Consider the following 23,552-nt stretch of genomic DNA (forward strand, 5'->3'; position numbering starts at 1 on the left):
CAATACCTCTGTGATCCTTAATCTTCTTTCTCAGTCCTGAGAGCTTCATAGAAACACACACACACACAATAAAAAAAATCCTCAGAAAATTCAGCAAATATTCCATAAACTTTTTGTGCTGTGTTTGGATAGTGCTTTTTATTTGAATAATAATGCATTTTTTTTTTGCTGTCCTGCTTTGCTTAAATGACTGCTTGCCTATATAAGTAGGGAAAACCTTTAGCTGTCCCTTCAGCATGCCTGTCCTCTAAAGTTATCATGCAAATAGTTTCAACATCTCGAATCTTTTGGCATTTGCTGGGGAGGAGGGTGGTCCTTTGGTGCCCTCATCCTGTGGCCCATCTGGCAGCCAGTGTTGAACCCTGATGCAAACCTGGTGATACACACCCAGACCAACCTGTCTGAATCCTCAGTTGACCTGTCAGTAGATAATTTCCAGGTTTGTCTCTGTGTTTGCCAAGGTGGTTGCTCAGCTAATCCTGTAGTGCAGATAGGAAATCTCAGGAGGACACCCTGACAGTGACCACAATATTTGGGGGAACAGTTGCATTCTGCTTAGTAAATTTCCTTTACTTGTTGAATTAAAGTCAAACATATAATTACAACTAATTTTCAGCATCATGCCCTCCCTGAAATCCCTGAAATGTGACTTCAGATTGTGTACTTCCTATTTAAAAGTTGATTAAATTGATGCTCTATCAGAAATTTGATCAGTGCCACATATATGAATTTCAAAACAGTTATGTGATAATTTCTGTAGGATCCTTTATTTCAATTGAATGTTTTTCCTATAATTATTTTTAATTTTATTTCTCAAAAAGCAGTTGCTTTTGTCTCATAGTTGATAAGAAATTATTTGCAAAGGAGTGAAGGGTGGTTGGGTTTTTTTGCACATTTGATGATAGATTATGAATAAAATTATGCGCTGATGCCTACTAAGGTACAAATGTTATGGTGGGAAAGAAACTAAACCTGTGTTTACTTGTGTGTTGTTTTGGTTTTTTTCCAGAGATTTGTTACAGTTCCCTAGGGAAGATGATGTAGACATTGCAATGAAAATTCTGGTTCAGTGGCATTCCCAAGGCCTGGAAGATGTCCGGCTGGTGAATTACTCTGTTCTGCTTGACCTACCAGGCTCTTCTTCAAACACAGTAACTCTGAAAAGCAGTGGTGAATGCTTTTATCCGAGTGGGCAACAGTGCAGCAGAGACCCCAAAACACTTCATAGCCAAGACCTCCTGTACTCGTATGCAGCTTACTCTGCCAAAGGAACTCTTGAGGTAATGTGACCATTTGTCTCTGTCATTTGTGGTGAAATAGAGTTAGAAAACACCAGCTTTTGTTGACCTTGACTGGAAAATGGCACATAGGATCATAGAAGCATTTAGGTAGGGAAAGCCCTGTAAGATCATCAAATCCAGTCGTTAACATGGTGAAATGCCCAGCCTATTTTAAAATAAGCACATTTGCATAAAATATGATGTGGCCAATCTTATTTAATCTTACAATCTTAAGTCAAGTTTATAAACTAGTCAGACCTGAATACTTCATATGAGATAGATAGATAGATAGATAGATATAAATTAATTTTTTTTTAAGTATCTGTGTTTATAAATTGTCTTGGGTATAAAACTCTGAAAGCTGTGTCTAGAGCTACACTTTATCTTGCTGATGTATGAGTGCTACTGGTTTGAGGGATGCTCGTAGGAAGGGCATGCAGGATGAGGCTTTTTGCACTAAGGCAGGTGGGAGTGCTGGGCTAATACCTGGAGCTCCTGAATTACGGTCGTGGATCTCACATACTTTCTTTTATGACAACTCAGTTGACACATCTGCTCTGTTTCCTCTTGAAACCCCCAATTTGTAGTTTCATTGTACTGTAGCTTTTGTTGGGAAGTTTTGTCAGCGAAAAGATCCTGCCTATTGGGATTTGTTACTCGACAAGTGAAAGAAGATCTTGGATTATCTTGTTTTATCCTGTTTACTGTCTTCACTGCCTGCCTTCCTTTAGATCCTTTCCAAATACATTGGGGGTGCACAAAAGGATCATGATTTGTTTGCTTTCCTAGCTGAGATAGTATAAATCTCAATAAATATTTCTGAAATATAAAAACTTCAATTTCTCTGCTAACTGCATTAGCAGTTAGCTAATGTCTTTCTCCTTTTTTACAATATTGTATGTTATTCCAGTGTTGCAGGAGGTTTTCCATCTTGCCTTCTTTTTGATTTAAAATGCATGTTTGTTTTCATGACTTAGAACACTATTACACCACATAGGAATAGATTTTGAATTGCTTTGGGTTTGGAGGAACCTATTCCAAAATAACTTTATACTTTTTGAATATCTTAATATTTAAAATTATCAATTACTTCATTTCTAACATAAAAATAGAACTGTCATGTATTTTCCTCTTGCTTGTGACAACGTCTGCCCGTAAGTTTTATTGATAACATGTAAAATGCTGTGGAACTCTTGCAATAACTCAAAATGGGGAAAGCTGCACAATGCTAACTAAACCATTGTATAGACTATTAATCTAATTTTGAATTTTTGACTGTAGGAAATATGAGGACTGGGTAAAAAGTTTCTCATCTTGAAGTCAGCAAGCTTCAGCATCTTTTTCTTAAAAGCATTGAAGCTTTTTAATCCTATAGAGGAGCAGGAATGGAGTTCTTGTTCTTCTTTGGGAGAAAAGCTTCTCTCCATCTCCTGTTTTTGTGTACTGACCATGCCTACTTTCCATACTGAGTCTCGTGAGCCCCTGTTCTGGAGATCTGTCCACTTCAGAGTTTGCTGTTAAGAAGAGAAATGAAGTAGGCAAGAGGAGATCCTAACCTACATGATGTATGCTTTAACTTCTCCATGGGAAAATAAAAAGGACAAATGAATGGGTTTTCCTTCTCATATCATATAAAAACTCTATATTTAATATTATTTTCTCATTGTAACTTAATAAGAGTAACTGTAATGAGATAAAAGTACAGTTGTGACCTTTAAGGTTTTATTTCATAAAAATCAATGTGTTGCTAACCAATTCATCAGATTAAAGGAAATCCAATGTTCCGGGAAAAATCCTTGATGTTATTACCAGCAGCACATACACCACCTTCCATTATGTTTCAGGGCAGTTTTCTCTCCAAGTTCAGCAGAAACGAGGACCACACACACTGTACTAATCACAAGGGTTGGACCTTGGCTTTGGCAAAACTCCAGACTTGTTCTTGAGCCAAAGTGTGACTCTCTGTGCACAGTTTTACAGTCAGTTCTTTGAGACACCTTAGCACCCTTACAAAACTTCAGATCTGTTCTTTTATTCTTCAGAAAGTCTGTCCAAAACGTCCTGAGTTCTAGAGTTTTGCCTAAAAGGGAAATTTCCCCATTTGTTTGGGGTACAGATGAGTTGGTAGTGATCTAAGCATCCTGACTTTCAATCCTGTACACTAATCTCTATTATTTAAATTAATGGAAATAGAAAAACTTTAAATGAGAAGTTGCAGGTGGTGGCTGTTGCTGGGTTCAGCCATCAGAAAGTGACTTGACTGCTTGTGGTGGATCTACAAGGCGCATATTTTGAATATCCTGCCGTGGGTTGTGATTGTGAAATCATGAGGGCTTTCCTGTGAAAAGGTATTTTTATAACAGCTACTCATAATCTGAATAATTTTCTTTCAAATGTGACACATCTTTAGCAGAAAATTTCCATTATGTGTCACCTAATCAGGTTGAATTGCTGATACTGCTTCAGTGCTGCTGCTTCATTGTATCTCATTTGTCTGTTTGGTTTGCTAGAAGTTCAAGCAGATAAAACCATTAAGCTATTGCAGTCTGGCTACCAGCAGAGCTACAGCTCTACCTTCACGTTGACAAGGTTATTTGTAGAACAGCAAGGCTCATTTTCTTTGACCACCTGTCATGTCCATTCATCATACGACCATTGTGTATGAGCCATCCAATTTGTGCTTTCTGGTAACAGTCTAAACAGCATTTGTGAGTAAAAATGTGAGCATTTGTGATCTGAAATCTACTTCAAAAACCTACTTAGTGCCATTGTGATGGATGGTGCACTTTACTGCTTCTCTATATTTCATTGGGCTGTGAAAAGGTGACACTGTTTACCCATCACGGTGACAGGCAGGGCAGCTTACAGTTCCGGAGAGGGCTGTCTAGTCAGTTTTGAAATAGATATTGCAGCAGTTATGTAAATAATATCTCGTAGGCTAGGTCAGTCTAAGGCAAGTATGACATACGTGAAATATATTTTTATTAAAACTTAAATATCAGCCACCTTTTATGGAGTTTAAACCTTTTGTCTGCTTGATGAAAACAGGAAAGCTGTTCTGGCCAACAGAGTGCACATATAAATGGAAATTACATTGCATCAAATTTATGCATTAAAGCAAAATGCATTGTCAAATGGTATGTAGCCAGTCTGCGTGTAGTGTGGTGAATCCGAATGTGCTGCTCCCTGCCTCCTCAGTGTGTGGTGATCCAGGAGCTGTGTCTGTGTGTGCTGTCACTGGTGGAGGGATGAGCTGGGGAACCATCAGTGAGAGGTGATGATAGGAGGATGTGAACCCCCAGAGATCTGGTGTCCCTGTTCAGCACCTGGTTGGTAAGTGGTGTCAAGGTCAGCACACCTGTAGCCCATCTGTTGGCACACGTGGTGGTGATCCCTAGAGTGCAGTGAAGGATAAAGAAGGGTATGTTTTGGCTGGCAGTGCAGCAGGAGGCTGGGTGGTACTTGGGGCATCTGGTTTAAATCAGGCCCACTGAGTGCAGCCAACTTTAGGATGAAACATGTTCAGTTTTGGTGTTCAAAGTTTGTCTGCTCTGTCCTCTGTTTCTTTAGCAGCTGTAGAGACAGTCTAAGCAGAGGTAATGGTTGATGTGTTAGGACAGCATTCAAGGACAGACTAATTAAAGCAAAATGAAGAATATGTTTGCTTTGTATTCCCGCATTTTATGGAATAATGTTTGTGTGAACTGAAGTTTTTCTTGACTTCCTTTCACCTTAAATTTATTCACTCTCTTTTTGTGGAAGTATTAAGGAACTTTTGAAAATCCTGTCTGCTTTAATACTTTAACTCAGATATTTAATGTCCTCTGTTATATGACATAATCTCATACTACACTACACTGCCTCTTACTGGAATAACTGCTGCCAAATCCCTGTTGGTTCCTTTGCTGCTTCTCTGTGCTTTCTTCTTTTTATTTCCTCATGGATGCTTTCAGCAAGCCCATCAAAAACATCTCTTTTCTTTCCTGGACCTCATATACTGAAAGGACTATGTTGGTTCAGGAACGAGAAGAGGACGCAAGAAAAGTACAAGTACTGGCATGTTCTTGAAATGGGAATGCATATGCAGGTGGGGTTTGATGGTTTCATGGACAGAAATGAATAGTGCCCATCTCTGAGGCAGTTCTCCCAACACCCAACTATGTCTTTTTAGTACCTTGACCCCTGCTCTGCTCCTGTTTCCCTGCTCAGACTTCTCTGCTGTGTCACCTTCCTTCCCTGCCGGCTTCCATGTTCCCTGTTTCTATCAGTTTCTCTGTTTGCAGTGTCTGATGTGAGACATTTCTACTCCCAACTCAGCCAGTGGTATCTTTGATTAGTTTTGGAGGGGCATCAGGGAGCAGACAAGTGAGAATTCCGATTGCTTGCCTCTATCTACAACATGCAGAAGAGATTCTCTACATCTGCTGATCACATATCATCCTGCTCCGCTTCATTTGTTTTGGTGACATTTTCTCAGCTATATGAGAACCCACCACAGAGATTAATGCAACCTGAAGCAATATGGGAAGTACAAGCCCATCTGTTAAGCTCACTCAGTGATCTTCCCACCATTCTTCAGTCTTGGCAAGTTGGAATAAGGGAAGGAGGACTCAGATTGCTGTCAGATCCTTTCACAAGGAGGGGGTCTTGGTCACTTCTTACCGGATACCCCATCTTCTTATGGCTGTGTTGAGATGTCTCTTTCTCCCCATCATCCCCTTCTTTCTCAGGTCCATCACTCTGCAGGAAGATGGGAGTCTTGCTCTCCTCTATTGCATGTCCCTCTAAACTTTCCCGCTCCTTCCAGGCTCTCCACTTGTGTGTCCTGCAGTCCCTTCCCCTCTATGCTCAGGTTCACAGTGCTGCAGCCCTGTTTCCTGGTAGTGCTGTCAGCTCTCTGTATTTCCAGCTCTGCACCAAAATGTCTGGAGTTCTCTGGAGGGGACAGTGCATCGGGAAGTCCTTGACCCAACAGCTTGCTTTCATTTGATTCGGTTTCATTGCACTGGAAATGTGATTAGTGCGCCCTTATTATCTTTTATCTTTCCTCCAGCTAATCAGTGGTAATTTCCTTAACAATATTTCCGAATTAAGATTGGTGTCAGCGGGTTGGTTTTAGAAAATTTTAAAATCTTCCCAGGTTATTTTTATCCCCGGGCAGAATTTCCAAATGAGCCTTCTGCAGCATGCTCACTTGCACATCTTGAATTCCAAAGGCAGAGAGTGCAGATAATTGAGATTAAATAATCACAGCATCTCTCCCTAAGTCTTTCAGTCATTTTTGATGGCACATTGGTGCAAAATATCGAGCTAGAGGGAATCTTGATACATGTGTGCATTTAATTCTTTTAGGCACGCCAAATTTAGTTCATTATTGTCTTTATTAACATTTTTTAAGATTTCTTCTCCAAAGAGACATACACTAACTAAAATGAATCCCTGGCAACTGAAATCAGTTTGCAGATGGTTAGGGCTATAGGTTGAATAACACATACACACAAATGAGAAAAATCATGTGATTTTTTTGTAACATTTAGATGTTTTAGAGGAGCTTTATTTATCTTTTATTTATAGAAGAGTTTCTCAGAAGCCTCTTCCACAAATAATCATAATTTAGACCACTGCTCTGCATACCAAGTAGGCACAGCAAATTTTCAAGACAATCTCACTAAGAATATGGATTTTAGAATAGACTTGACCTTTAAACAGAAAACAACATTCAACATTAACTACAGCATAGCTGCCACTCTGTTATAATTACATATAGAAAGCTGTGAAATGCAATGTGAAGGTTATATAATTTAAAATTGCAGGCAAGGGCTTCGAAAACAATCATTGAAGAGATGTCCTGCAGAACATCCTGTCAGTTTTCTGGCATATTTCACATAACTATGAATAAATAAAGTTGTACAGTTCCCTAAAAATAATAGTAGTTCATCATGCACAAAAGCCTCGATTAATATTGCTGGAAGATTTTTGTGTCATTGAAGGGCAGGGTTTCAAACACGCAAATGCTGCTGCTGCAAAACCTTTTGCTGTTTTATGCTTGAGTCAATACTGTGCTTACATTTTACTAATAAAGTGTTAGTAATGACATTTTATTAATAATGTCATTAATAATAAATGAGATTTTTTAAGTGATAAAAAAGCAAAAGGTGAAAGGGTGAGGCATCTTGATATCTCAAGACATAACAGATCACTGAGCGCTTCCATGCCATTGCACAGAATCAGCTGAAGGCATTTCTCAGTAAGGCCTCTGTACAGTATTTGAGGGGAAGCAATGTTGAACCATAAACATTATTTATATTCCAATTGCACAGTAAAAAACTAAAGGGTGCAAACCCCGAGGACGTGAGAAGTGTATTTGGTGCTTTATTTGGGTTTTAGTGCACGCAAAGTTCATATTGAAATAAATGGGAATTACATCATTTTTAAGCAGAGATAAATTTTGTCTGTTACTAGTCACTGTGAGAGAATACAAGTGGAAGTGTATGCATGGATCTTCTTCTTCTTCTGCAAATGCATGGATCTCTGAGAAATAATTTTCTTTTTTATTATCTTATTGTACAACTTAGACCCAGTGAGTTGCCATCTCCTCTGCAGTTCAGTAGGTATCTGGGTTGGTACCTACCCAGTCAGGCTTTTCTCATGCCTGCTCTTTGATGATGGTGTTTGGTTCAAACCTGAATACAAACATTCTCCAAGTCAAGTGGAAATCTTTCTGCCAAATCACAAGGCACATTTTGCTTAGGCAGTGCCATCTTATCTCTCCCTGTAATTTCTTCTGCATCTTCTTAGTAAATATGGACCTTCCAATAACATACCTGTGTTTTTTTCTGTTTAAGTTTGCAAGGCAATATTCTCCTCAGAGGAGAAATTCCAAGTAAAATGCTGCTTCTGCTGTGAGCTGTTTGGATTGGGTTTTAGGGATCTTTTTCTTTTAAATTTCTCTAGTATTCTGAAGTTTTCAAAATGCCTTGAAGGAATCTTGCTTGCATTGAAAAAAGCAAAAATTTTGTTCAGCAGAAGGACTATAAAACAAATATCAGCTTTTAAAAAAATTGCTAGGATGAGAAAAACATAATAAGAAACAACTATGACTGATATGAAAACAGTAACAAAATATTTTTGTGTTTACATAATACTTAATCCTTGTCCCTAAAACTACTTACATAACGTTATTGTTTAAAAAAATATAGTTTCATCCATTAACAGTAAAGAAGTGCTTAAAATGCTACTCAGTTCTGTGATAGTTACAAGTGACAATAAAATAAAATATCGATTAAGCTGTTGCTGCTTTTCATTTTTTTAGTTTACTTTTGAGAAAGAGAAGCAAGTCCTAAAACATTTTAAGGAACATGAACAATAGAAAAGCATCTGTAATTGAAGGCAGATTACCTTTTACTGTGCATATACATCGTGTATCTGGGAGCATGGGCAGAGGGTTCCGACCCTGGCAGTCTCAGATATCAAAAGGGAACAAATCACTCTTCTTAAATACTGCACTTGATTATTTTGGAAAATAGATAAAAAGTCTAAACAATGGTTGTGTCACTTGGATTAAAGCTGGCAGCAGAAAAGAATCAGGAGGAACTATTTTAATCTCCGATGCAGCGTGATAAATCTTACCAGTTGAAGCCTTAGCAATGTGTTTTATCTTAGGAGTTATCTCTACCTACCAGTATAACTTCTGCAGTCAATATTGGACAGCATTTTGTCAAAATCTTGAAAAGTTTATTTCTTCTAATGTAATATCAGCTTATTGGATGCTTTTCTATGTAAGTCTCTTTTTGTCTCATTAAAATCTTTTTTAATGTTTTGAAATGAGAGTAGCACTGAAAATCCAAAACAGGTCTGAAGATTTACTATCTGTGTGTTAGGATGTGGTGATATGAAGTACAAATATAGTCTTCTAAGATGAGCAGTTGAAAGAGTCGAAGAAAGTTCTTGCTAAAAAAAGAAAAAAAGAATAAGCTTGCCTGATGTTTAAATGTAATCTAAATTGTTTAAGGATAAAGCTGCAATTTTAAGAATAATTTGGTAAGGACTGCAGCTTGTCTGACTTCTTTGTTGAAGATTTTTGGTATAAAAGAGCAAAGTATGTACCTCTCTAGAGACTGCTTTGAGGAATGCTCTAAACCTGGACAGAGCCTTGGTACTAAGAAAGACCAAAAAAATGAAGAAGACCTCTCTCAGAGCAAAACCCTTTGAAGCAAATGTCTTTTGAAACCTTTTGGAGCGGGATGAAAAAAATGTGCTGCTGTGATAGAACTGGTTGAAAAATATATATAAGATTTGAATTCCTAGAAACGTAAAAAGGAATAAAAAGCTAAAAAAAAGGAGATCCAGATACTTACCATTGGCAAGTCTAAGTTTGGTATCCAGGTGTTGTTGGCAGAAGTGCATTGTCTGTGTGCGTGAACTGTCAAAATACCAGAGCCTGTTCACTGGCTGGACTAAAATGTCCTGAGAAAAAGCTTTTGTTCAGAAATTCCCTTTTAAGCTGGTTGGAAACACAGCACTTCTGACTCCGCCTACCAGTTGCAGGAGAGAGGTATCCTCTTAGAAATAAAAAAAAACAACCAGCAAACACTGAAAAACATCAGTGCGAACTCAATAAAGCTGAAAATACACTGATCTTCCCTTTTCCTAGGTTTAGGCATTCCTAGTTTTTTATTCTGTCTGATATGCTGTCTCTTCCACTAAATATAAATAAATCTCATGTAATGAATATTAGTTACTGTGTTTATCTCACTCATTAAGAGGGCCTTAATGTGAATTAATTGTGAGCTATATCAGTTCTGTTCCCATAATTATTTTTTGTGTTCCTGTGCTCTGCAGTTCAAAGAGAAGGTCACTAATCAATCACCAGGTTGTGACTGGCCCAAGAGTAGGTGTGCGTGAGAAAGAAGATACTTCAAGGAATTTATCTTCCTTCCACTGAATTATGTTACCATATAGAGTTAGTCTTGTCTCCTGAAAGATTCACTGCCTCACACTGCTGTCTTCAAGGGGCAGGCAGAGGTGAATAAGGATAGAAGAGGTCTGGCAATGGCTTCAACTATGAGAGAGCAAAACTGCTTAAATATGCAAGAGAGCTCCTGCTATGTTGTCATCCAGGAGGGAAATTTCTCTTACTGCAGGTCAATTATTGCCAGGCACGATCTTTACTTGGAGAATATTTTAGAGAATGAATTAGTATGAAAAGTTAGAAATTATATTGCTGGCAAAAGAATTACTGCATCAGTTTTCTAACAAAAAAATTTATTAAAAAAAATCTTTTTCTGTATTTGTCCATGTTGCCCTTTTAACCATAAACTCCTTACATCTTAAGGCTGAAGGAAAATATTACAACTGTGTAAAGTCAAAAACTAAAGACTAGAATGAGAAAATTTATCAGTATGGACAGTGTTAAGCTCAGGATCCAATGGCTGAGACTGACTCTTTGAGTTGAGATCTTTCCCTGATGATTTTATTACTGTTGCCTTAAAGCCTGTAGGATTGTTCTCCTCGAAATAACTTTCATAATTGTTCAATTTTCTCTGCAGACAGTGAAGATAATTTGTTTACAATACATAGTGTTTGTAAAGTAGGTACCAAAAATGTAATGGCAAAAGAAGAAATAAGGAGGGAACCTTTTCAGTAGATGTTACAATTAGTGATAGTTGCTAGTGATGACCATTGTATGTTCTTTGTCTCACCTATTGAATTGAGTCTCTTGTATTTATTAAAATTCAGGAAACACATCACTTGATCTCAGAAGAGGGACTGTTAGGGAAATGTGTGGTTGAGTCAGAATTTGTGGGAGCACGTACTGAGCTCCCTGTTTCTGGTTTCCTTTTGTTGGTTGTTCAGCATCTGGGGCAGGAGGGATTGTAAAAGGTGAAGAGAAGGAATTGAGCACAGATTTCTGTAGTAACTGATAGTTCTCTAACAATGTCCCTAACTGTTTTTATTGAAAATTGTACCATCAAGTACTATTACTACAATCATACTGAGCATTTCTGTACTGCTGTGAAAGAGGCTGACCTGAATTCCAGGCTGTGTGGAAGACAAGGGAAGCTCTGTCCAGATCCATCTCCAGAGCTCTGGATGGGCTGCACTGATGGCAAAGCTTTTGAATTAAACAGTAAAATCTTTTATATGATAGCAGGTCAGGTTGCTCCTTCGTCCCACCAAGTCATCCAGAGTCTCTTCAGACTTTCCTGTATATTTTAGATAACGTGAAAATTTTTCCAGCTTTTCTTTTGTGATGCAGTTAACCAGGATGTCACTGCACAGGGCGAAGGGTTTACTGGGACCCTTTCTAGAAAGAAACAGCTTCTGTCCTTTGCATGGGATTTTTCCTTTTTTCTCTAGGATTTTCCATCCCTGCTGCGAGCACAGGGACCAACTTCACAAATTCTCTGTGGTGCTTCTGCCCACATTTAGAGATGAATGCTCAAAATGTCTGTGTGAAATTTGGCATGGTTCAGGAAAACTTTCACCCTAACCTTTGGAAATACTTAGGATAAAGGTGAGCTACTAATTTTGCTATAGCAAGGATACCTGGCAGGGACCTATCCCAAACTTCCATTTAATCCTTGCTGTTAATTAATAAAACATTTTTTAAATGAAAGTTAGCTGTTTCTGAAAGAAAAGCTAAAAGATGCTGCCGTATAGAACCTTTAGAACTAAACAATGCAGACTGCAGTATCACATTGAATGACCAAATGACTATTCCAAAATCTTGAGTGCACTTTCAAAAGCAAGATTTGAAAGCCTGAAACAAAAAAGAACTTTGTTTTCTTCCTGGTACAATTTTATTATCTATGAGACCTGAATCACACATCATGTGTCTCTTGTAAGATAAGTCTGCTTCCAAAATGTTAGGTGACTGAAAAACAGAAATACATACTTGTTTAATCACATAGAGCTGAGCTGTTCTCAAGTATGACCATATAAATATATATACATATATATAGTCCTGGTCAATCATTTGGGCTACTTGAATTTGCTGTCACTCAAGCATATTCCCTGTTTTCACTGGAGTCCTTTTCTGTCCTCTGAATCTCTGAATATATTTGTAATTTTAGAACATATTTTCCCCTGTCCTTTTTCTACAGATGTAATTTAGAGACCTATAAACCTGTGCAATGACTCAAAACAACAAAATTCACATGAGATGGGAAAGATGTCATTTTCCTTTTCACAACTGCATATTTGCTTCTGCAGGTTTGCTCAAATACCGCTTTAACACTCAGATTTGTGTTTGAAACATTACATGCTTGGACATCTCTCTGATTATGTTCAAGTGCATGATGTTTGGCCAAGCTTTATGAAAGCTTTTATAAAAGTAAGTACTTTATAAAAGACCATTTATTATAATCTAGAAAATAGAGTTCTCCCTGAGATTTCTGAAAGTTCAAGTGTTCTCTAGATGCAGTGGATGACCTCCTCTTGTAGCTATGAATGATTATTTTCTTCTTTGAGGTAGATGTCTGTTTTATCATTATGTATCCATATACTGGCAGTAACAACATATGTTTTGTCTGTTTGCATAGCAAGTGTACACAGAAATCCAGCTAACCTGTACATTTCAGTTCACAGTGCATGTGCTACTATGAGAGTTGATTTGGAAATGGGCTCCTCATCCTATGAAAATTGCACTGTTTCAGAATGTGTTGTTGTGGTTTAACCCCAGCCAGCAGCCAAGCCCCAGAGAGCCGCTCACTCCCCCACCTGTGGGACTGGGGAGAGAACTGGAAGGGTAAAGGCTGGAAAACTCCAGGGTTGAAATAAAGACATTTTAGGGAAAGCAAAAGCCATGCACATAAGCAAAGCAAAGCAAAACAAGGAGTTAATTCACTATTTCCCATGGGCAGGCAGGTCTTCAGCCACCTCCTGGGGAGCAGGGCTCCATCACACGTAACAGAGATAGGAAGACAAACACCATCAGTCCAAATGTCCCCTCTCTTCCTCCTGCTTCCCCCCACTTTATATACTGAGCATGATGTGATATGGTCTGGAATACCCCTTTAGTCAGTTTGGGTCACCTGTCCTGCCTGTGTCTCCTCCCAACCTCCCGTGCACCCCCAACCCTCTCCTGAGTGTGGTAGAATGGAAAGCAGGAAAGGCCTTGGCTCTGTGTAAGCTCTGCTCAGCAATAACAAAAACATCTCTATATGATCAACCTCAAGTTCAGCAAAAATCCAAAACACAGCCCCACAGCAGCTACTGTGAAGAAAATTACCCCAGCCAAAACCAGTACAGTTCTGAATCATGAATTCTGAAGAGGAAGCTTGGAAGTGGTAAGGCTGTTTTCTAGATATTTTTGTTCTGACACAGAAAAACTGACTCTAAATATGAAACAACCGAGCCAAGTTGAAACACCTGTCTCTAGGAAATTAAAATATAAGCGTATTATATGTTAGTTATGAGATTAAAATATTTAGATTTTCCTTAGATTCTAACGCACTTCCATGTAGTGTTTCGTTCCAGTTGACCCACAATCTGTCTTTAATGGTGTTTGCATTCACAGGGCATTGTTCACTGCACAGGATATGACTTCACTTCTCTGGTGTGGGTATAACCTCATGTTTCACTGTTGTTCACACTGAGCCTCTGAGCAGGTGGAGGTGAGCTCTCCCAGTTCAATTTGATCCCTGTCCTGCCCAGTTGAGATTGGATCCATCCCTGCCAGAGCTGTCCTGCAGAGCCTGTTTGTATATAAGGTGCTTCTAAGGCACCTTCTGTAAAGTTCAAACTTTTTCTCTAAAGGCTTAATGCTTGTAGCTATTATAGGAGGGAATGTCTGGTTTTAATTCAGTGTATGATATAAGGACCATTGAAGGAGGCCACTCTGCAGCCTCTGGATGTTTTGCATTCATTCTCTGTGTTTCAATGAAACCTCCACCACACGGCAGCCCAGCCTTGAGAATTTGTTGAGTTCAGATGTAATGAGGCTGGACCTAAAACCCTTCCACTGAAAATTTTAAAGCCAAGTTTAAAATCACACCATTATAATTTACTGTGTACATATGTAGCTTATGATTTAAGATCCCACATCACAGCTGAGTAATTTCTGTTTTGTTTAGTTTACCCTTAGTCTCTGTGATTTGTAAATGTATATTTGCATGAATAATTACCTCTAACTAAGCTGAACCAAGTAGGCTGGCAAATACAGATTACTGTTTTTTCTTAGAAAAGTATGATCAATGTGACTTTATGCTTTAGGGACTAATGGTACTAAATAGCTTTGCAGTTAACTCTTATAAAGAGGAGAATATAAATAATGTTAAACACAAATAAGAAAGAATCATTAAAATTTAAAATTATGTCACTAGTGAAGTGACAAACAATCATCCCTGCTTAATGAAAGTTTGAAATAATAAAATTTCTGGTAGTATTTTAGACATTCAATGATCTCGTGTCCTTTAATGTTTTATAACAAAAGTCAATGTTAGTAGAGATTTTAAAATAAATGAATATCAGTTAATTGTGACTGAAAATTACAATATTTTATTTCAGAAACTTGAAAAGTTAGATTTGTGTTTATATATAGTTAGAAAAGATGACAAAATACATATTTGTTGTTTGGATATCTTGCTGGATATCATGAATTAAGAAGTTACATTCAAGTATTAGTTTTTCCTTTTGGGAAACCCAAAGAATGTGATTTGGGACAGAGGGAGCAGAATATGAAAGAATTAAAAGAAGGAAAAATAAAGTTGAAAATAGATATAGAGATAGGAATCTCCAGGATGAGCTTGATCTACGAGGACCTGAGCTGTGTCAGCTGAGATTTATTTGGGGCTTTGTAACCATAAAACACAGAAGAGGTTCTTTTCTCTAGGCTATAAAAAGGCTTCGATCTTGATTCAGTCTCCCTCGGAGTTGGTAGGAAAAAAACCCCTGCAATAAACTGCAAAAAACAAGCAAGCAAACAAATTTAACCTCCTTGTCATTCTAAAAGTGATCCTATAATAGCAGAAGCAACTTGTAGGAGAAGCTTCAGTAGAGCCCTGTCTGGGATGGAGCTGTGTGAGCTGGACAGGTAGGACGAGGGGGAAGAGTGAGCATGAAATGTCTGCAAGGCCAAACTCCATCAAACTGAGGTTAAGGAACATCTCTTTTTTTTCTCCTCTTTTAGTATAAATTACAGTTTTAGCTGCCATTATAATGCAGTGTGCAATTTTATCTAATAAAACCTAGACACAAAGAACCCTTTTTGACTGTAAGCTGACACTGTGAGTCATACTGAATTACTCTAGAATTTTATTGTAGGGGAAGGAATATTGAGGCAAAAAAAGAAAACTTCAATAGAGTAAGGTGCTAACAACCATGAAGAAAAACATCACGAATCTGTTTGAAGAGCAGTGCTTGAAGGTAAAATTCACTAGTTACTTAATTTCTAGATAGTTCTCTAAAGACCCTTCACACGTCTTCTCTGTGGAGCAATATTGAAGTTCTCTGATTTAAATCTGCCCAGACACTGTTGGTCAGAGGCATCTCATAGTATTGGAACAGAGCAAAATCAGCTTCAGTTAATCCAGATATGTAATTATTTGCTTTTTTGGGCTCAGACAGAGTGTTCAAATTCAAATTGCACAAATCATCTCTTGTCAGCGTGCCTGACACAGTTCCTCGGAAATGCATTAGGTTATTAATTTTCAAGGCATAAAATTATTTTTCTCCTTCCAGTTTTCTAATAAGACATAAAAAGAAGCTCAAGGATAGAGAATCCTATGATACTAGAAGTACAGTCTGGATAAGTAGTGTCCACATTTGGCCAAGAAGGTAGGGGAATTTACTTTCAGATATATAGTTTAGTCATTCACGGCATATCACACAGATGTTTCTGTGTAATTACCCCAAATTACCAACAACATTTCCAAGACAGTTTGGGAATGGCCAAGTGTTGTAGTATACACAAAACACTGAAAGTAATATTTGCTAACAGAAGACAGTGCACTTGGATTTTAAGATCTTATATGAAATTTTTCCTAAAGTACATAGAGAGTGGAAAGCTCACCAGGGGATTGCAGAGATAGTGTTATTTTGAAATTATTGTAAACACTGGAGTATGATGTTTTCATGGAAACTGAGTCCTAAAGAAACACATTTTTATTATGTAGCAAAAACAACTCTATAAGAAATTACTTTTTCATGTGACAGGCCCCCTTCCCCAAATCTCTCTTCTTAAAAATCAGATATCTGCCACAAATTCTTCCCTGATTTCTTTCTATTCTGTGTCATAATTGTTTAATTTTACTAAATATTGAATTATACCCTTGGTCATGCTTTCTCAGTTCTTTTCCTCTTCTGACAATTTCCTCTTCTGATCCTTGAAACACAGAGCAAAAAATAAAACTTCATTGCACTTGCACTTGTCTTCAACGAGTCCGAACCATGAAGGAACAGAGTGATGGATCCTACTCACACAAAGTGCCATTACTGTAAAAGAAATCACTAGTGTGGCACAATATTTTCTCAGTTCAGCCTTCAGCACTGTGATTGAACTAGAGACAGTCAGCAGGCATCACCTAACACACAAACACAGATCTCTCCCTGTCCCTCTTTTTGCCTGGAACCAAGTGAAGGACAAAGTGTGAAAGACAAGTTTGGATATTAACATTCCCCTAGAAATACAGTAAGTATATAAAAGGTGGTTGTGGCTGTTTGGTGTGCTCAGCAGGACCCTGAAGGAGGCCTGGGTGGTGGCAATCACAGGGAGACAGGTGTGGCTCCCTGATTATCACAGGGATGCTTTTGGCTGGAATGGGAGCAGCAGCTCCTGTCAGAAGGTGTAACAGAGTTTACACTAACAAAAGATTTGGCATACTTGGGCACAGCTCTATTATCTCCTCTTTTCTTTCTTCCTTCCTTTTCTCTAATTTTGGAGAACAACTAGTTTTTTATTTACTGCTTTCTTTGCATTCATTGGTGTCCAGCTTTGATCTACAACCAGCTTGAGTTTACTTTTATGCTCTGCTGAATGCTGCCTTCAGCCTCAATTTCAGAGCTGTGCAAATAAATTATAGTGAAGTGTTTAATTAAAGTTCGCCTCATGTCCTGATTGCAGAATGCTGCCTCCTCAGATACAATTTGCAAATATATTTTGGTGTTTTATTTTAGACAGGATGACTAGCTGAAGGTTATTTAATTGTGATTGATTGTGCATTGGATGTTTCTGTTGCCTTTATTTTGTGAAAAAACTGAAAATAGTAGCTGAGTGTTGAAGGACAAATGAAGGGCATTGACCTGGATGAAAGAAGGGGATTTAGTAAGCCTGAACAGTTGCAGAACTGAGAGTTGATACTTGTAGAATTACATATTTAATATTTAGTTTTCTTCAATACTTGGAGGTTTTTTAGGTCATCTATTTCTGAAACCCTTTAGTGAGTAGGTCAGCACTGTCAGGAATCTGATTTTGACTGTGCTACTGTTTATCAGTGATTTTCACACCTGCAGCTTCCACAGTCCTGACCTCCCAAACAGTTCGTGCAGAAGCTGTTCATTAATGTGAGTCAACAGATTGGTATTGGTTAAAATATATTCATAATTTGAGGTTACCGAACTGTGTCTCTAACAACAAGTAGCATTAAGAGGGAGAAGATTTTTCATCTCAGACATCCTGTGTGCTATTCCTTGTTGTTGTTTTTGTGAGGTTTTTTTTTTGTGTGCTAAGTTTACACCTTTCAGATTTCTTTGACATTGATCAGTACTGACCTTAATGAGTTCTCTTAAGAAATAATAATGAAAGTATTTATTTAGGTGTGGTGCTGTTCTACCCCGAGCTCCTCAGTTTGATAGCTGCTTTCTTATCTAAACTGATTCCATCTGCATTTTAGTGGTTGTGAGAAACATCCCTTCCTGATGTAGTGGCTCTGAGTTTTGTGGGGGTTATTTTTGTTTGTTTGTTTTTCTTTTGGGTTCTTCCCTTAAACTGTTCTGTGCCTTGTGTGCCCCTGGCAAATCAGTGACAATCTGCCTCTTAGTCAGTGTGTTGGATACAGATGCATAATGCTGTTATTAAATCCCTTTCCTCAGTCAAGAGGATTGATAACAATGTGATAAGACAAACATATTTCTGTTACTATTTTCAACCTATTTAACTTAATTTTTTTTTAATTGCCTCAGCATTCACAAAGAAAGCAAGGTTTAAAAAACAGTATCCAGCATCTCCAAGACCCCAGCTGCCACCTGCTTCATACACTTATTCATGCTTTTCCTTTTTCAGACCTATTCTACTCTTTGTTCTCTGTGACTAGATATGAAGTACGCTGTTTTATTCTGTTTCATTCTGGAGATAAGTAGAAGAAATTAGGAAAAAAATCCATGCCTGTCTTGATTGTGGCATTTTAAGAGTGTTTTTCTTTTCTGTTTTGGGGGAATTTTATTAAAATTTTTAAGATAGAATGTTTACAACTCATTGAGCATCATCTTGGTACTTAGAAACGAATAATAAGTCTAACATAAAATAATTACTTTTCCTAAAAATGTTTGTTTTATTACCTACCCCTACTTCATTTCATGCATGGGGGAATACTACTGAACTCCATAATGCACATCACAATTTGTTCCTAAATAGTCATATCTTTCAAACAGATTAGCATGAAACAATTTGAGGAGTAAGTACCTAATTCAGATGGATAAAACAACTCATTCCTTAGCAGTTTCCCAGTTTTAGGGTAAGAGGATTTACTGTTGCATATCTAAACCAAGTAGACAAGTGCTCTTTTTCGGCACCTGTTAAAAGAATGAGCTCTCTTTTGTTTTCGAACAAAATTATCCTACCATAGGAAAGCAGTTGATCCAATATGGGTAGTTGAGGGCAGGGTATTTTGCTTTTTAAAAAGCTGGTGTGTGTAAAATGAGGATTATGTCATGTTGTAAGCATTTCTTAAAGAAAAAAAAAGACAAAAGAAATAATAGAAAATGTAATCTTCATTCGTTTTTAAAGGTATTGGGAATGTTGCAACTAAAACAGACCTTCATGCAACATAAATGGTCTGTCAATTACTGTGGGGATTATTGAGAAGGTAGAAGTCTTTGAATTCAATACAATTCTTCACCATTATTTTGAAAATGTATTTTTTCAATACTGTTTTTTGTCAGAAGTAAGGTGTCCAATTAGTTGGGTCCCAGTCTATTATAAACAAAACCAAAACCAACTACTCTGAGTTAGTGTTGCTGTACTGTATTTGATATGTTCTTATTAAGTAGTGCAAACTGTTTTGCTTTCTATTAATAATTTTACTAAGATATTCCAGCACAGAAGAAGGGAAGGGGCAGGGATAATTTTTAAAACTCTTTTCGTAATTTAATGCGTACCTCTTAGTTTCTGGATTGTATTGCCAAAATGTTATGACCTTGTTCAAAACTCTTCCAGTGGGTTATTGTCTTCACTCGTTGGGATGAGCCATGCATAGTTTTACTACAGAGAATATTTTATTCCTTTTTTTTTTTTGGTCATTTTAGCTGAAGTTAAATCCGAGATTCACTATGGAAACTTCCAGCTGCTGACTACACATGATGTTGCCAGAATGTGATAACCTACTTTGGTAGACATGTGCAGTTTTTACCCACAGTTCCCCAAAAGATAAAATTAAAAGTCAAAGAAGAGAACCACTTCAGACTTACAGTGAAATAGAAGTGTGCAAGTACCCCTAAAGTTGGACAGTTACAGGATGTTTAAGTCATGCTTATTTTCAGGCAAATGCAGAAGAAAGACTTCTTATATACTGAGCTTTGACATATCTATCCTTCATGTGGAAGATGTGTGATAAAAGCACATGTAACTCTGTTATATTACACCCAACTTCTCATTCATTATGTAATGACTTCTTCCATGTACTCTCAATGTATGAATGTATTTATTAGCTTTGGCATTGGGGCTTACTTTTAACATTTGGAGCACAGAACATAGTTTGCAGAGTGTTTGGGGCAGCAGGGATTCAAGTTTGGTTCTCACATAATTAAAAAATGAACAGTGCTTTTGCAGGGCCTCTTATTCTGCCTCTCTCTTGTTGAGCTCATATGTTGCCTGGGAAAGACCAGTGAGCAGCTCTTGAAGATGCAGTTTGCATCCATAAATTAACTAAGAACATCCAAGGGCAGTTGCTAAATGCATTAATTATTGTGCACACATGTAGTTTTGTTGTTTACAGAGCAGTGGATAGCACCCTGGAGAAGCTAGTGGTGTGCAGAGGAGCAGCACATGAATGTAGATGGGCAGGGATCTCATTTTCACATGGGCATACTGGAGAAGCAAATGGCTTGATACTTCATTATGTTATATATCTGTGTATTGATTTTGCCTCATGAAAATTCAATGCAGTTTCTCTCATACGAATGATGAAAGCTCTGATTTTTTGCTTTGGGAGGGTAAGTGGCAAAGGCAATGGGTCCAAAGGACTTAGACAGAAGTATCCCTAGAATTCCTAGATGTAACTTCCCATAACCTCTCAAACCATAAGACTTTTGAGACACTTAATAATTGTTGCACTGAAGTGTATCTATTGACACATATGTAGGTACAAATTAAGATAAAGATAAGGTCCACAATTGTATGAAGTTAAGGAAGTACCCTGGTTAATACCCTTTCTTCATCTGAGGTTAACTCTATAACTGGAGGCTGGAGATTAGGTAAAACATAAAATACCTTCTACTAGTATAAAATCTTCACGTGATTTTATCTTACTTTTCAAATGCTGTAGTCATACAGGAAAAATATATATTGGATCTCAGCTTGTATTCACCCTTTGAATTTTCTTATTAAACAGTTTTCAAGTTCTTTAGATATCAAAACCCTCATATATTTTAGAAGAAACAAGCTTTTCTGTTCTTAAATTTCTGTATTTGGTGTTAAGTTTGATATTTGCTGTTCAAAAGTGTCTTATAACTTGGGCTGACCTTTCCAAATACTTGGTTTATACAGGACTGATGACACATTACAGACTTGGAAACTTGTTATCTTAAAAATTTAGAAGAATACATTTAATAAGACAGGAACCTTGGCAAAATTTTTATATGCTTTCAACTTAAATGTTGAGATGCCAACTCAGACAAAACATTCAGATACAGTTTTATAAGGGTAAATACTTTCCTAAAATAGCCACGTTCAGGAATCTAGTGAAATTTCACACATCCCACATATCCAGAACAACTGTTGCTAGAATTTAAACAGTTTGTGTAGAGATACCCAAAATCAGAACTGTTGCCTTTGGCAATGAATCCATACTTAAGTTACCAAACTGTACTGAAAGAGAAACTTTTCCATCTTGTACTGCTCCTCCTATTTTAATTTTTAAACAGTCATGTAATATCCTTGTGTCTTCTTGTACTTACGTTTAATGTGAACACTGTGGAGGGATTTAGAGGTTCCAGAATGTCCTCAACAGTGTCCTGAGAGCTTCATAACACTCTAAAATAGTAATGTAGAAGACTGATTATCCTCCTACTTTGTCTTCACCAGAATTTATTGCTGTAAGTGTGTGTGAGAAACATGCCCTTGGTCATTCTTGAATTACATGTATTTTAAAAAATCCTTGAAAACACATCTTGAAATATTTTTCCATTACTACTAGTGCTTGACATTTAGTAATAACTTTACCATATTTTCTTGCAGTGTCCTAACTGAAGAGCTGAAGATCTCCATGCTCTAAACACTTTTAGTTGGAAGTGACTCTAAAGAATTTGAAAATATGTGTTAATAGAAAAGTTCATGCTTTTAATATTGCTATCTGAGTAATGCTTGGATAACTGATGGTATATAAGAAAATACTTCAGTAGTTGAGGAAGGCTGCTTGGGAATCATATGAGACCACATAAAACTGTGTATGTTTGGTGGAGTTTGTGTTATCTGTGTAATTTCATCAGTGACCAATATAATCACTCATTTTCTGAAATGCTTTACAAGACTGATTCCTTCGAAGAAAAAAAAACACAGGAGTGACTTAAACAATTTTAAATAAATTCCTGTAGCTAATGAGGGCAAATTCTCACCAGAATCAGCATCACTTATAACCACTAGAAAAAAAAAATAGAAGGGATTTTATCACAGCTGATAGATTGTGAGTGAAAACTGCATAAAATTATGTGTCAGACTACACTCTCAAGTTCTTTGCTATTACAGGTATTGCTGATGAGAAGCTGGGGTAAGGCAATTGCTCATGTGCTTGTACTTAAGCAGACAACTTTGTTTCTGTGCAAGGAGCACCCTCAGTAACGTGTGGTTGTAGGTATAACCTGAACTTTGTCTTCTCTTTGCAGGCAGAGCTGGTTGATGTGCAGTATGGTACCATGGAAGACCTGCTCCGGATTCAAGCCATTACAAACGTGACCAAAAAAATTGCACTTTTGAAGCTAGGACAATCACCTTTGCTTTATAAGGTTAGTCAGAACCTAGTTACACATTAGCTGAATTATTCACTTGTTTGGTTTTTTTTGTTGTTGGTTTTTTTTTTTTTCATTTCCAAAATATCGAAACAAAGACTTTCCCATTCTGTCCCAGTAAGTCAGGACTTACTGGCATTCACATTCTTCCTTAATACTCACCGCTTCGCTCTGCAGTGCCTTTTATGTGTTACAGTTATTTATGTTGCTGCATATCTTGCAGTGCCCCACTAGTCTGTCATATTTTTCCTGGGCGTACTGTGAACCTTTTGGCAAATAAAGAAATCCCTGAAAGAAATAATAAAGCATGAGGGAACAAGAAAAAGGCAACTAATATCAGGAATAGTTTGATCTGTGTCTCCTAAAAATGTACAGAGAACAGTGCACTGACATCTTTTGTTTCTGCATAATTGCACATAGTACTTGGTTTGATGGCTGTAGTTGTGTGTAGTTTGGCAGAGCACAGTCTATGCTCACCTGAACTCAGGCTTCTGTGCGTCTTTCCAGCCCTGCTGGGCTGTGTCCAACATCCAGCACTCGGATGTGATGCTGCCAGCACTCGGATTGCAAGGTAATCACCAGTAGCATACACTATGGGAGAACTGACACTAGTGTTTATGGATTTAAGAAAGGACACTGTAACTTGTTTTCATCATGGCATTTTGCAGCCTTGCTGTGTGCAGAATTTGCCTTTGCCACCGTGTTCTTCTTCCACTCCCTCCTTTCTCCTTCTTTGGTTGAGATTATGTGTTGGGAGGGCTGCACATGGGTACGTGTCTGTCCACCTTCTCCTCCAACTCAAGTACTGGCAGAAAGCACAGAGCAGGAGCTCACTAATCCATTTGCACATTAAATGTAATAGAGTCAACATATAAACCACATTTAAACTCTAAA

At 37.6% G+C, this 23,552-nt stretch overlaps 1 protein-coding gene across 1 annotated transcript in view; it reads left to right on the plus strand.

Moving 5' to 3' along the window:
* NAALADL2 (N-acetylated alpha-linked acidic dipeptidase like 2) overlaps positions 1-23,552 on the plus strand; it is a 241,426-nt gene that overhangs the window by 44,247 nt on the left and 173,627 nt on the right. The window contains exons 3-4 of the mRNA XM_029962326.1: positions 1,010-1,280; positions 22,536-22,655. Of these exons, the coding sequence (XP_029818186.1) occupies positions 1,010-1,280; positions 22,536-22,655 (391 nt within the window). The remainder of the gene's footprint in view (positions 1-1,009; positions 1,281-22,535; positions 22,656-23,552) is intronic.

This window comes from Manacus vitellinus, unplaced genomic scaffold (genome assembly GCF_001715985.3).
Source record: "Manacus vitellinus isolate BGI_N305 unplaced genomic scaffold, ASM171598v3 scaffold_45_pilon, whole genome shotgun sequence".
Classification (NCBI taxonomy): Eukaryota; Metazoa; Chordata; class Aves; order Passeriformes; family Pipridae; genus Manacus; species Manacus vitellinus.